General features: G+C 47.5%; 1 protein-coding gene across 4 annotated transcripts in view; it reads left to right on the top strand.

The window, feature by feature from the left end:
- Positions 1 to 10,089, top strand: part of KIAA0319L (KIAA0319-like ortholog) — an 89,342-nt gene extending 79,253 nt beyond the window's left edge. For 3 of the 4 annotated variants that reach the window (XM_008585356.1, XM_008585340.1, XM_008585348.1), the window contains 5 exons: positions 1,385 to 1,527; positions 2,374 to 2,496; positions 3,072 to 3,162; positions 4,220 to 4,311; positions 8,775 to 10,089. In XM_008585356.1, the coding sequence (XP_008583578.1) occupies positions 1,385 to 1,527; positions 2,374 to 2,496; positions 3,072 to 3,162; positions 4,220 to 4,311; positions 8,775 to 8,962 (637 nt within the window). In that variant the 3' untranslated portion in view covers positions 8,963 to 10,089. Of the gene's footprint in view, positions 1 to 1,384; positions 1,528 to 2,373; positions 2,497 to 2,626; positions 3,030 to 3,071; positions 3,163 to 4,219; positions 4,312 to 8,774 lie in introns of those variants that run through there. The other variant, XM_008585363.1, reaches the window with a different exon arrangement.
- The last annotated feature ends 5,296 nt before the right edge of the window (positions 10,090 to 15,385 follow it).

The raw sequence follows: 15,385 nt of genomic DNA, 5'->3' as shown, positions 1-15,385 counted from the left end.
ACTATGAGTTTATTTTGAGACATGTTGGATTTGAGGTGTCTATGGAAGATCTGGGGTGGATATTCTCACAAGCATTTGCAGATATAGATTGGTCACTCAAGAGAAACATGGGGAGAAGAGATAAAAATCCGAGAGTTATTGTTATATAGATAGAAATTAAAACTGTAAGAATGGATTAGGTAACTGGGAGAAAATAATAGGAAATAGACCACAAATCTTTTATGTTAAAGATTTGTTTCTTGATTCTGGACTTTATAATGCCCTTGTTAGCCTCACTGTCTAGCAAACTTTTAGAAATCTATGATAGTGCCACACAGATTTTTTTTTTTTTTTTTTTGGTGGCTGGCCAGTATGGGGATCCAAACCCTTGACCTTGGTGTTACAACACCACACTCTAACCAATAAGCTATCTGGCCAGCCCTCACAAATTGTTATGTCATGCCACGCATAGAAAATTATACTATTTATATGGTACCTTGGGATAAATAGACAAGGCTACTTATACTGGAAGCAGCTGATCCAGGGCCTCTGGTATACTCAGGTCCTTCCCATCCACCCTGCATGCTGAGGGATTCAACATCTTGGGCACACCTGTGAACCCAGTGTGACCCACTGATTGGCAAAGTTCAGTTTATGAAACTAATATGGAGCTCAAGAAGCAGGCTACCAAAACTTAAGGCTCAGGCACAGAGAACAGATTATATGCTTTCCAAATGTGAGTTCAAACATGGTCTTTCTTGGACAGAAATCGACAGTCAGAAAGCAAACAGATTCTGGACATGGAGTAATAGGATTTCACACAAGCCACACTGTCATGTAGGGTCTTTCTTTTTGCTGTCATAGTAACAAGCATTTTGGCTCTGTTTTGACCTGTGGATAATCTTTGATGCTGTCTGACAATTTACATTCTACAAAGCGTTGTGGTTTGTCTTGCAAGTAACCCAGGCACAAACTCAGCAGCACTACCATCTTGCTGTGAAAATGCTGACCACAGGGATGTAGCCTTAACCAAATACCTATTAGTTTTCTCATCCTCCAGTTAGCTTTTTGGAATGGGTCCTCTTGTTAGCTGGGGCAGCTGCATAAGACATTTTTAAAAGAATAGACATTGGACTCAGACATAACAGGGTTGGGATCTGGCTTTGTCATAATTAACTGTGTGACCTTGGGCAAGTTACTTAACCCCTCTGAGCCCCAGTGTTGGCCTCTGTAAAATGGAGATGATACTGATAACACCTTTCTCACTGGCTTGCTGTGACAGAATACATGTAACACTCAGCACAGTGACTGGCACAAACAGAATGTACTTATTAGCAAATGGTAGCTACTGCTGTTGTTGTCGTGGATAGCTTCAGCTCATTCCTACTGTTGCATGTCTCTGCAGCACCAAGATGGTATTTTTTATTCAAAATGAGCCTCCCCACCAGATCTTCAAAGGCCATGAGGTGGCAGCAATGCTCAAGAGTGAACTGCGGAAACAAAAGGCAGACTTTCTGATTTTTGGAGCCCTGGAAATCAATACTGTCAGTGAGTGATTCTGGGAAGTTGGGAGCAAGAGCCTGCTCAGTGCCTGCAGCTCGCCTGTATCTCCTTTTCTCTGGGAACAGGGAGATAGTCATTTTCCTGCATTCCCATTATCTTGAAAGAGTCCCAATTCATCACAGGGCTTCTTAACCTGGGGACCTGGGATAGTATTCAGGGGGGCTGTGAGCTTGAATGGGAAAAAATTACATCTTTAATTTCCTTAATCCCTGATTGAAGTTCATTATTTCCTTCAATTATGAAGGTGAGCAACAAACTTCAATAGTATTAACAGAACCTGTCACTTTGAGGCAATAGAAATCACAAGTAATTTTGTATCACGTTACATGACAAAATATCATTTTTAATCATCATACTTCAAAATTACAATGGCCGTTAGACCCACTTCTAGATCTCGTTACTTAATGTTTTAATGAAGACACGTACGTATTATTATTTCAAAAATCTGTGTTCTTAAATGTTTCAAAAACATGTCCAAAGTAATTGCTTTCCTCTGTAATACTAATACTATATATATTTTATTATTGCAGTTACATTTTTCTGAGAAGGGGGTGTATGGCACATAAAAGATTAAGAATTGTTGCTATAAACAACAAGGGAGGACAGACTGGAACTGTCTTTCTAGCAGCCTTTCTAACTGCACCAGTTTTATCTAACAGTGATGATATTTTGGCAACATGCCCGGGCTGTAAAAGCTCTTGGGTCAAGTCTCCAGGACATTTCACTGCACAGCATTAAGCAGGGGTGCCTTAGTTCCCTCACTGGACTGCATGCTGCTTGTCCCCCTGGCTCTGACTCTTGTTGACTTTTTCCCTTTCCCGCCACCTTCAGCGTGTCAGTTGAACTGTTCTGACCATGGCCACTGTGATTCATTCACCAAACGTTGTATCTGTGACCCTTTTTGGATGGAGAATTTCATCAAGGTGCAGCTGAGGGATGGAGAGAGCAACTGTGGTGAGTTTCCTGTGTGGCACTGTGCCAGGAGGCTTGGCACTGACTGTGGCTCTGCACTGAGTGGGTGGGTGTTGGTGTTTCTGAGGCAGATGAGCAGGCAAGGAGAACTTCGTGTATTTTCTGTTTGCAGAGGACTTTTACTTCCTTCCTCCACACTTGCTCAAGTTAGAGGAAAACTCTAAAGCAGTCGTGTAAGGAGACCCAGGCTTGAATCAGACCAACTGCAAACTGCAACCTAAGTGTGATCAGCTACAGGGCCTCCTGTGTTTTTGGAGGGCCTGTATGCTACAGCCTAATGGAAGCCCTCGTTTCTCTCTCTTAAAGCTCTTTTCAGCCTGCCCCACTACTACAGGGTCTCAGGGCTTGCTTGGAGCAGGTACCAGAAAGCAGGGACGTTTCAAAAGGTTTAAAGCCTCAGTTGCCCTTAACTCCAGGGTCTCACTGGACCTGAGGTACCTGGGGGCCCTGGAGCATTCTTGTCTACAGAGTGAAGCCACCTCCTGCCCGAGCCAGGGCAGCCCATACTGTTCTCTAGCTTCTCTGTACAGCCCTCACTGTTTTGATTTTCTTGGCAGAGTGGAGCGTGTTATATGTTATCATTGCTGCCTTTGTCATTGTTGTTGCCTTGGGAATCCTGTCCTGGACTGTGGTCTGTTGTTGTAAGAGGTAAGATGGATTTTCCTTTGAAGTTCACTTGGGCTTCTCTTTGTATTTAGCACCTTCCACATGGAAGGACTGTGCTGGGTCTCCAGTCACTTAAAGTGAGTGGTTTGGCCCACCCATGGCATGTGCAGAAAGGCTTCTCTCTCTCAAACGCTGCTGAGGGCAGGAGCACACTCCTGCAGTCAAATGGCTGTCACTGCAGTGATTTGGAACCTGGGAACATGGCTGGGGCAGGTAAGGAGGTAGGTGGGTGGGCCTGGGATGTGGCCTGGATCACAAGTCTAAGGTGTATGTGCTTTAATGCTCCACAGCTCAGCCTCACCACTTAACACATGAGTTCTTAAATCTGCCTTCCTTTTTAGTTGGGATTCATGTGTATACATGGGTTCACACAATTGTAGACTTAGGTTAGTGATGATTAAATGCTCTTGGTTTTTCATTGAGTCTTCCTATCTACGCTTATAATAAATGGTTATATCTATGATATGTTTTTCGTTAATAATAATAAATATGATTTCTGTGTTTACTATGTACCATAACATTTTGCAGGTAATATCTTCTTTAATACACATCATGACATTTTCCTGTCTTACAGATAATGAAACTTAGGCTCAGGAAAATTGTATCACTTCTTTGAGGATACAGTTAATAAGTGACAGAGCTGAGATGCAACCTACAATAAAACCTTTAGAAAATTAAAGGAATTTTTTAAAGCTCCCACCGACCTAAGATAACTACCATTAACAACTGTGGTGGTGTAATGCTTCCCTCCTCCCATGCCCCTCAAGCAGAGGGTTTTGCTTTCTTTACTTTTTTAACCAATTATTCATTCGTTGCTGGAGTGGTGGTCCATGCTGAGATTGTTATAACTTCCTTGCCTTTTCCCAGAATCGGTGAGGAACAAATCACAGTTGCCACCTTCCCTGGCTGAGGAGTGAGGAGTGACACTCCTCCCATTAGGCAGCCCCCCAAGACAGGGCCATGCATGCACATCTGGCTCTCTTCCTGAGCCTCATACAGAACTTCTTTCCTGAGTAAAGGAGAGGATCGTGTTTTGTAGGCAAAAAGGAAAACCCAAGAGGAAAAGCAAGTACAAGATCCTGGATGCCACAGATCAGGAAAGCCTGGAGCTGAAGCCAACCTCCCGAGCAGGTAGGGGGCCTGGGAGCTGGGGGCCTCTAGGTCTGTGCACTCTCTCTGTGAAGAGCCACCATCACTAGCCCCCTCCTAAATGTGGTGCTAACAGCCATTCATGCTGGAAATATTTTGTTCCCGTGTCTGATGAAGACTGAGGGTGGAATTTGCCCTGAGCTGTCAGGAGCTATATCCTGGACAAGCTGACTCTAGGTACTCTCAGTACTCCTTTCACTTTGCAGAGGGGCCAGGCCTCTAGCTTTCCTTCGTCTTCTCATGCCCCTCAGGTTTATTGCCTGGAGTTCAGCTTTCCAAGCTTCCCCATGTGGTCAGGGTCAGGGATCTTGGTCTCTTATACCTGACCAGTCTGCCCTTTGCAAGCAGAGATGAGATCAAAGCCAGCACCTACCTGCCAGCTTACCTCCTTCTCGGCCAGCCTTCCTCTTCCATCTTCCCCTCTCCATTATTTGGCAAATCCACAGCCTCCATCATTGTCTCAAGGCAGACAGGAGGGCAGCTTCCCTGCTGGCTCCAGGTGCCTTGGGCTTATCTGTCAGGTGCCTCCCACTGGAAGAATTTCTTACTGCACAAACCCTAAGGTAGCTTTGAGTGATGGCGCTGGGAGAGTTAGGGCAGGTAGTGGGCCTCCCTTCCTTGGCTGGCCTCAGTCACCTGGTGAGGTTTCTACTCATCATGGAGGCCACAGGACAGGTATCGTCTGTTCATGAGAGCTGGATGTTATATAAAAATGTTCCTAAACACTCTGCAAATATAACTATTTTTATATGAAGTATTTATTAAACACCTTTCATCCTTAAAGCTTTGTATTAGGGAGAGGCTTTAGGGGGTGTAATGAGTCCTAAGACACAGCTCTGCCCTCAGAGAATGACAGCCTAGTGAGGGACAAGAACACATCAGAAGAGAGTACACGCTCACAGGCAGTCTGGGCTCTGCACCCAAGCAGCTCGAAATAAGCCCCAGGAAACCCGAGAAGTGAGGCATAGCATTCTGCCTGGAACACTAAGAATGAAGGCCTAGAAGACAAAACACGCCCAATCAGCCCTCCACACAGCAGCCAATCCTGGCTTTGTCATATTACTCTAACCAGGCTTTGCCACTCCTTGAAGTCCTTCAGTGACTTGCTATTCCTATCACAGAAAGCTAGAACTTTTGGTCTGAGAGACATGGCCTTTGTGAGCTTACGTCAGTTTGCTTTTCTGGGATCTTCCTCCTTGCTGATCCCCCCCTTTTTTGAACATGTTCTGCTAGTTCATATCTCTGTCCAGAAAGTTCTTTCTCATCCCTCCCTTAACCTCCTGAAGCTGTGCTTGTCTTTCTGCCACATGTATTCTAATTTGTTATGTATCTGTCTGTCCCCTTACCGGTCAGTGCAGTCCTCGAGGGTGAGGACTGTGTCCTACTCAGCTCTGAATGTGGGCTGAGACGACTGCGGGCCAGGCCCCATGCTGATGCTGGTTGTATCGTGGTGAACCAAACATCCAGACTGCTTTTGTGTAGCATGCGTCAGATGGACATTAAACAAACAAACTCACAAATACATAAAATGTGAGCACAAAAGGTCTTTGTAAAGAATAACACTTAAGCTGAGACCCGAAGGATGAGTAGGAGTAAGCCAGGTGAAGACTGCAGGAAATGGCATTCCAGACAGAGGGACAGGTGGTGAAGTCCCTGCTGCTGGAAGGGGCAGAGGGCATGTGATGAAGTGGAGGAAGGCGACAGCTGGACAGGAGCAAGGGGTGAGTGGCCTGAGGCCGGGTGGGCAGGCAAGGATATTGCTGTGGGTTCCTTCTGAGGGCAGTGGGGAGCCACTGATAGTTTTGTAAGGGGATGAACGATGTTATTTAATATACATATTAAAAAGGCAGCTGTGGCTGGCATGTGAGGGAATTGGAGGGGGCATGAATGGGTGAAAGGAGATTAGATAGAATGTCCTTTTGATAGAGAGATGGTGGGATAAAGAGGGGCAGCTAGATTGCAGACACGTGGATGAAGACTTGATGAGCTTATGGGATGCTGGCTGAGGGGTGTGAGAGAGAGACAGAGGTGGAGCATGGTTCCCAGGCTTCTGCTCGAGCATCTGTGGATTGGGTGGTGTTATTCCCCAAGATGGGAAAGGCTGGAGAAGAAATGTTGGAGAAGATCAAGTATTTGGTTTAGGACAGTTGCGAATGGAATTGAGGAAATGAGACAGGAAGACTGAAGAGAACCAAATTGTGGGAAGTTTTGAACATCTCCCTAACCTAAGGAGTTAAGCCTTTGTCCTGATGGTGATGAGAAGTGACATCTTAAAAGTGCTGGTTTAGGGGCCGAGCCCATGGTGCACTCGGGAGTGTGTGGCGCTGGGAGCGCAGCAGCGCTGGTAGCGCTGAGGCCACAGGTTCGGATCCTATATAGGGATCGCCGGTGCGGTCAGTGGCTGAGCGTGGTGCAGGCGACACCAAGTCAAGGTTATGATCCCCTTACTGGTCAAAAAAGAAAAAAGACAGGGAGTTAAATTTCCTATTAGATATTTAGAAGGCGAGGGATAATGGATAAGACAAAAAGCAAAAATCTACTAATGTTATATAACAACATATTTACATTTTATGTAAATACACACAGAGGTATATTTTGAAAAAAAGGAAAAAAAAAAAAAAAAAAAAAAGTGCTGGTTTAGGAAAATTAGTGTGGTGACAGCATATAATCTCTTGAAGGGGAGAGATTACAGGGAGGGAGGACAGCAAGGAGAGTTTTGTTCCTTGGAAGAGACGGAGATGGCTCAAACAGTGTGGTGTCAGTGGGACAGAGGGACAGGCAAGGTTGAGGTTGACTTCCAGCCCAGAGAATGATAGCGCTGTTGACAGAACCAGGACATCTGGTGCAATGACTGTTTGGGTAAGAGAAGATGAATTAAATTGAACTCAGCAGAACAGTCAGAACTGAAAGTGTAGAAATAGGAATCTTCTACCTGCTGGTGAGGATCAGCACCACAAAAGCGGGTCATATCCCTTAGGGCAGAATGTGTGGGATGGGAGGAAGGGAGTCATTAGGGAGTGGCCATCAGCATTTGCTGCTGCAGAGGTCAGAGACTCAGAATTGACAATGACACTGGGGAAGGTACTGGTCACCTAAGAGCTGGAGTAGAGTGCTGAGGGATGGCAGAAGGGGAAGTGCAGGTTATGTAGAAAGACAGGTGCTGAGCGGATGGAGGCCCTATACAAATATCCTTTTAGAAGTTGAGCAGTGAAAACTGGAAGAGAGGCAGGATGGAGGTTGGAGGGCAAGGGTGTCCTCAGGTGGGGAATTCATGAGCAGATCTGTAGGCAGAGATGCAGAAGACAGGGGATTGTTGTAGAGCTGGGGTTCCTGAGGAGGAAGGAGGGAGTAGGGGACAAAGGAGAGAAAGGGAGCCATGGAGTTAAGATGCTTCTTCTGAGGAAGGAGGGGAGGAGAAACAGGTGATGGCACCAGGAAGCACTGAGCTGAAGAGGTGAGGTTGGATGGGACCTGATCTCAGTCTGGCAGACTGAGAAAGGGGAGCCAGAGCCACAGGATGGACCAGTGGCATCTAGGTAGCCAGAACCAAGAGTGTGAGACCAGGTGAGGGTCTGCGGGGCCTTTCTGTCATGGCCAGTGTCTAGCTGAGAGAGTCTGCTAGCATTGGCGTGGGCTGAGAAGGCCAGCAGCACCGGCTCTTGTCCTGGGCTCTGTGGCTTAGCAGGTCCCACCCAAGGCAGAGTCACTAGCAAGCTGAGGAGAATGGGACGGGACTCAAGACCATTTTGCATAATGTGTGGCACTGAAGATGTTTAGCTTGGAAGAGTAGATTGAGTGGGCATGTGGCGGAGAAAGACAATGTGTGTGGAAGTGAGCCTAAACAGGCAGTGCATGCTGGGAGCCAGGTGAGTCTCAGGGCCACAAGTAGCCGTGGAGATAGAGCAGTCCCACCTGTATGAGCAGGGAGCTCGTGGACACCGAAGGCCCCAGGTGGAGCCTGGGGTGCCTGCCCTCAGGAGACTAGGTTTACCTTCAGCAGCTGTGGTTTTGGGTTTTGTTTTGTTTTTTGTTTTACTAGTCTATTGATTTTTTTCAAAGCCTTCTATTGAAGTATATTAGGTTGAACCATGTGAAATTACTGATGTTTGACTTCTTTGACCTATAACAGTGGCAGTTTTATGTGGTTCAACCTAATCTGTACAGAAAACCATAAGTACAGCTTGACAGGTTTTCATAAGTGAACACACCCAGGTCTGCTCTCCAGTCTGTCCCTCTCTGTGACTCCCCTCAGTGGACGGTTCCAGCCAGCCAGGACTGGGAGAAGGACTAAGAAGGCCTCCTTCCCTGCTGCTCTTGCCAGCCTGGAGAGGGACCATAACCTTCCCCACCCCTTGTTCCTCTCTAGGCTGGGATGAGGGCACGGAGTGTGGTTCAAGCCTGAGAACATTTGTCTCCTGACACTAGGGCTCCTTGTCTTCTTGCAGGCATCAAACTGAAAGGCCCCATGCTGAACAGCAGCCTAATGCACTCCGAGTCGGAGCTGGACAGCGATGACGCCATCTTCACGTGGCCAGACCGAGAGAAGGGCAAGCTCCTGCATGGGCAGAATGGCTCCATGCCCAACGGGCAGACCCCACTCAAGGCCAGGAGCCCACGGGAGGAGATCTTGTAGCCGTCTGGTCTGTCTCCTCAGGATAAGGGGTTGGCAGTGTCAGGGCCCAGAGCAATGCCAAGCTGGTTCTCCTACCTCCCAAGTCTGTGGGCAGCTGCTCTCCCAGCATCCGCTGGTAACCACCCCAACACCCCAACCAGAACTGCTGGTACTTGAATCCAATCATTCTCCAGGAACCCCTGAACGAAGCTGTGAATGAAGAGGTTTCTTCTTTAACCCTGTCTGGTAGGCCCCCAAGATATGTACCCTCACCTCAGGGCCTCCTTTTTCACACACTCCCCTGCCCCAAGTGTGGACACAGCCGGCTCCTGGCCTCTCTGGCTCCTGTTAACAGTGTCGCTGCTCCCAGAGTGCTGCGTGGCAAGGCCTACTGTGCTCTCCCCCAACCCCCCACACACACCTGGGCATGGAAGGAAGCACCACCAGCCTCCTGGCTCCAAAGAGCCTGACTGTGGCCGTGTTCTTTGTTCTCTTCTCTGGGGTAGAGTGCGCCCTCTTGGTAGGCCAAGAAGAAGTGGCCTCCCCTCCCCTCGCCATGGATGCTGGGAAGGTAGTGCAGAAACGATGTCTGGCCCCCCTTAGCACTGGAGCCCCCCTCCCTCCTCCGTCTCCTGTCTGGCCTGAGATTAGGGGAGGGCTGGCTGTTTCAGGGATGGCTGCTGGGGCTGTCGGAGCAGCCAGGCTGGACACAGACAGCCTCCCTTCCTCTTCCTCTGACCAGGACTTGCTGCTTCAGGGCTCAGGCCACCACTCTGTCCCCAGAGGAGGTGGCCGTGAACAAACTAGAATGTTGAGGCATGACAGAGAGTGTTTGCGACCGCCCCATTGTGGTCGCTCTCTGCCGCTCATCTGTCCCTTGCACGTGTGAGCGAGAGTGAGCATGTGTGCATCAACTCCTCATAGGGCTCTTGGCTGCTCACAAGGCAACCTTGACGTGTATCGACTTTCAGCTCCTTGTAACAGAGACTTCCTGAATCCCTCTGGTCCTGTCACTGGTTCCTCAGCCATGGGATCTAGGTGTTGAGGAATGGGAGCTTTGGGGGAATGACTTTTTAAAAAGAAACTTACAGTTTCTACTACTGCACTACTGTCTGTTGTGAGATGATTAAACCTGCTGTTTAACTGTGCTTGTCTGCCAGGTGTGCTGCTTCATGCTGCGTCTCTCACGTGGGCCACAGGCCCGCCACCTGTACAGCCGTGAGGTCATGGCCTCTGGCAGGGAAGTCTCAGGCCTGGCATCAGCACATATGGCCAATGGTACTGGGACCCTGTCTGCCACCGGTGGGTGCAGCGCACTACCTCTGTGACCCCACTGCCACTGCTGCTCTTTGGCTTCTGTTTTTTTGGTGGCTGGCCCTTGCAGGGATGGAACCCTGGATCTTGGTGTCATCGGCACTGTGCTCTAACCAACCGAGCTAACTGGCCGTGAGAGGAGTTTATGTCCTTTCTTCCCATACCTTTTGTTAACACAAATATGATTCATGTCCCCCTGTGGTCAAGCTGGGGGACAGAGTGTACTAAAATCCAGGGTGTGGCCTTCAGAATTTATGGCCACTCCTCGTCCCTTTGGGGATCAAGATCAGTAAGGGTTGGCCACATGGCCTCAGCTGCATTCACTGTATGTTGTTAGTGGAGCACTTTGTCGGGCATGTGGAGTAGAAGGGGACTGGCCTACAGTCTTGGATTCCCAAGGAAGGGAGAGGAAAGGGAGACAGTTGAGTTCTTGCTCTACCCAAGGCCCTGTGCACAAAAACCAGCTGCTGGTGGGCAACAGGGGCTGTTTTTACACATTCAGAAGCCGAGGCATAGTGAGATGAAGTGACTCAGACCATGGAGAAGGGGACGGAAGAACTGAGGCCCACAGGGCTGTGCTTGCTCTGGATCAGTGCTTCTCAGACTTCAGCATGAGAGAACTTGTTAACACAGCAGGTTTCTCATTCAGTAGATCTGGGGTGGGACATTAGAATTTGCCTCTCTAACAAGTTCCCAGAGATGCTGACGCTGCTGGTCTGGGGCCCCACTTTGAGAACCTATATTCTAGATGCATATATTAAGTGCAACATGAATAGGAGAAATGAATGAAAGTGAAAGAAGTTCAGAGAAGGGAGAGCTGGAATCTGCCAAGAGTGTACTCCAAGCTAAGGACAGAATTGCTCAGTTTGCAGGGGCGTGATGCTGCCCAAACACAGCTGCAGCAACAGCCCACGGCAGTGGAAGGTGCTCTGGAGAGAGTGACAAGAGGAAAAACAATCGGCCTGCATGCAGCAGAGCCATTAGCAGCACGGGCAGCAGAAAAAGTGGAGCTGGGGGCAGGCCAGACTGCATGGCAGCAGATGGGCAGGGAGGTCATAAGGTCTTGTGTTGGGAATAGCTGTCAAGGATTCAGGAAGGAGCTACAGGACTTGACCACCTACTGGCTGTGTAGGGAGCTTCCTGTTTCCTCTGGGACTCATTTCTCATCTTGTTTCTCTCAGTCACAGCCCACTGAAGGACATACTTTTACCTCATTTTCAGAGATGAGAAAAATATTTTTTCATTCCCTGTCCCAGAAAATGACAAAAATCAGGAACCAATGCTGCTTTCCGGCTTGGAGTCTTGCATTGAGAAGACTGCCATGTCCCTATTGTGTCTGACTAGTCCAAGAGGCAGAAATTCCTGGAGTTGCTTAGGGGAAGCTAGGCCACCACATTAATTCCTGTCAACTCATGTCACCCCAAAGCAACCCTTCAGAAATAATAATGAAATCCAGGAGCCTGGAAACCCCTGCCTTGACCAAACTTAGCTTGGTTAAATACTCTTCCACCCTCTCCAAAGGGCTCCCAGTCTTTCATTTTCTCGAATGGCCAGGAGGAGGGCCAACAGAGGAGACTGCTGCATTTCTCAAACCCCACTAGGTACTGTGTGCGTAGTGGAAACTCAGTCACTGGGGGGGCAACACTCCAAGAAGACCCCATAGGGCTGCAAGCTGTGGCCTTTCAGCTTGGGGAGCTAAGGATGAGAGGCTCTGATCCTTGTTCCAGCTTACCTTTGCCCTGTCTGGTAAGGGGAAGGAGCTGACGAGGTCCTCACAGGCACTGAGAGGAGCTCTCTGAAAACAGCTACAGTGAGGAGCCATGAGCCCACGGATTAGGGTTTGGGGAACATGGAGCAGGACATGAACACAAACTTGGCTCTGTGGAATTGGTGTTGACTGGCTTATAGTCTCTAGTTAAATCTGGGCTACTATTAAAACCCCTTCCATGTCCCTAACGCCCCTTTTGTGATTGGTGCTGGTGGCTGTAGCTCCCTAACATCCAAGGTTTTCAGGACTGTCCACTCTTATGCCTCCCCACAAAGGGGCCCCCACAGGGTGTGCACCTGTGTCCAAGTGCTGCCAAAACAGGTAAAACTCCCCGTCCTTGAAGGGGTGCTCTGAGTTGCTCAGGTTTGGCATCAGGGTATTGGTCACAAGGAACAGAACTAAAGTTACTGCTCCTGGGAAGGTCAGGCTCAGCCAGCCTTTTCTCTAGTGCTCAGTCAGATCCAGAACCACCTCTGCCTGGCAAGTTAGTGCCTAGTCTCACCCTCCTCATCTACTCTTTATTTTTCCCCTCACTCCTAATCAGCCAACACATTCTTGTGCGTTGACATTGGTGTTCTCATGCTGGCTGCATATTAGAATCACCTGGGGAACATAAAGCATTGAAGCCTGGAACCTGTAACACAGAGGTTACTTCGATTTTTAAATATTCACTAATTCCTCAGATAACTTGTGCAGTCATACCTTGCCGTCAAGAAGCTCATAGTAGCTCAATTCAAAAAGACTTGCAAAACCAGTTGGGTTTGGGTAGACAGAGGGAAAGCACCCAGGCACCCAGTACCTCCTAATCAGCTCAGGGAGAGATCCCTTAAGTTGGGTGTGGCCGAGATTAGCTGTTCACCAAACCAGGTGTCTTGTCCAGGACACACAGCTAGTATACATTTCCAGCCTTCTGCACAACATGGGTGGAAGACACGTGCTCCATCTTCAGCCCTGGCCCACTGAAAACTGCGGCACCCATTTCCTTCCTGTACTTGCTGGCTAGCTGCACAGGATCATTTGGGGGACTCGGAGGCCACAGTGAAGACACAAGATGGAGGGAGTCTGGTCCCGAACCACTATTTAGAAGAGTTGGGTTGTTATGAGGGAAGTAAATTCTATTATTATTTTATTATCTATTTTTATATTAGCCACTGCATCAAAGAAAAAATAGCTAGCGTTAAGATCATAGGGCCCAGGCTCATTTCTGTGTCAGGCCTCCATGGACCTGAGTAGGCCACCAGGGTGACAATGATGCCTTGGCCCAGGCCTGTGCCTCCACAACAGCCATGTGGGCTGAGGTGGACTAAGAGAAACATCAGTCTTGGCCATACAGTTCTAGATCACATGTTTTTTTTTGTTCTGAAGAACAGGCAGTAATACCCCAGAGCTTCCCTTAGAATAAGAGTAACATGCTCAGGGATCTGGAGCTGGAAGTGGGGAAGGGTTGGGGGACAAGGGCATGTGTACCTGTAGTGTGTGGTTTGGAGGCTTGAAGGCTCAAAGAGAAATAACCAGCAGCACTATGAGACAAACCCCTGTATCTGTATGTGGAAGAACTCCCCTACCTCCACCCCCACTCTGACTGCTGACAGGAGGTATTCCAACTGTTTCTGTACCTTGTAGCTCAGGAAATGGAACATACTTTAAAATGCCCATTTCTATGATCTTGTTTAAATGAAGAACCAGGACAAATCCAGTACAAAAAGTGTTTAATTCAAACTTTGTACTGTAAATAACGACAGCATTTCAGTATTTTTCAACTGGAAATAATGGCTACATGGAGGAAAGTCATATCTTTGTAACGTGTAGGTAATCACTCGCGCCTAGAATCTTTGAAGGAGCCCAGTGCCCTTAAGTAAAACACTGTCTGTAAACACCAGGAGTCAGACCTGCACTCATGGTCTGAACAGTAGTGCCCCAAATGGGGAGCTTAATCATGGGAACAGCTGGGGTCACTGATTTTCTCTGGCGTTTATTAGTTGGCCAAATAAATTAAAGCTAAATAAATTAAAACACACAAAGTGCCATCCTGTTGGAGCAGTTGAAGCTTTTTCCCTGGTAATGCCCTCCAGTCTGGATCCTAGGAACCTAGAATCTCTTTCTGAAACTCAAGGCCACGTTTGGGACCACAATGATTTGTGTGCCTCTGACACTGCACAGCCTTCGGCCTTTTTTGTCTCCCACCTGCTTGTAAGTTCATGAGGCTGGAGCCATACCTTGTGTTTTGTTAACACTCTTACCTCTAACGGAGCACAGATGTTCAGGCATTACAAGTGATAGCTAAATGATCTGGGAGTAGTCACTTCCTAAGGAACATCCCATTCTGATTCTGTTACATAGAAACAACACATGACTCCCAACAGCCTCAGGTGAAGAGCTTTCTTATCATGCTGCCTATAAGCCATAAGTGCCCATCAGTGATTAACAGACAGTAGAGAACCCACAGAAACCGTAAACATGACCATTTTTAGGAGTGACCACAGCACACACTTTATCCTGACCATATCTCAAAAATCCCAAGATATCTCTCTCAAAAGCATGACGCGCTTTTAAATGTAGTACTCTTTGGAAATGGTAAACACCATACTCTTGTTTGGAGAAGAAAAATAAACCTCAGTATTTCAAAAACACCAATGGCATCTTATTTATCATCATATCCTGAGTCCCTATCAATCACAGTAGCTGGGATGCCCATGATGAACACAGAGCCTAACGAGCATGAACAGAGGCACGGGGAGGGTTCCAGGAGCACAGGAGGAGGACACAGGTTGACTAGCCCAGGGTGTGGAAGGAAGACAGGGCCTCTCAAAGGAAAACACCAGTAAAGAGGGGAAGAAGATGGCAGATCCAGGCACTGCTAGCTTCTGCTGACTCCAACAGAACCTGGCCTAGGAAGTTCCCAGGTAGTACTACAGGTAGAATAGAGATGGGATTAAAACATTGAACAATAACATATAAGATGGGGGTGGTGTGATGACTGAAATGAAAGGAAGGTCCTTCCATAAGATGGCAGAAATACTGATTAGAGTTTAAGTCAGGTGTTCATGTTATAAATATTGAGAAAGCCACTAAAAATCCAGAACTAGAATATATAACATTTAAACCAGGAAAGAAAATAAGTGAAAATATTTAAATCAATCAATCAGAAAGCAGGAATGGAGGGGGGAAAAAATCAGCATTAAAAATTTGACCATTTAATAGGCAGAAGTTGTCAGACTGGATGTTAAAACAATGACACCACCACCACCAAACAGAAGTTAACAGAGGAGAATAAATTTCTATTTATAAGAGAGAGACCTAAAATACCACATAGAAAGATTGAAAATAAAAGGACAATAGATATACCGGAGCTTTGGTTCCTA

Source organism: Galeopterus variegatus, unplaced genomic scaffold (genome assembly GCF_000696425.1).
Source record: "Galeopterus variegatus unplaced genomic scaffold, G_variegatus-3.0.2 Scaffold106, whole genome shotgun sequence".
Classification (NCBI taxonomy): Eukaryota; Metazoa; Chordata; class Mammalia; order Dermoptera; family Cynocephalidae; genus Galeopterus; species Galeopterus variegatus.
Note: the sequence above shows the minus strand (reverse complement) of the source record. Positions and strands in the feature narration are given on the sequence as shown.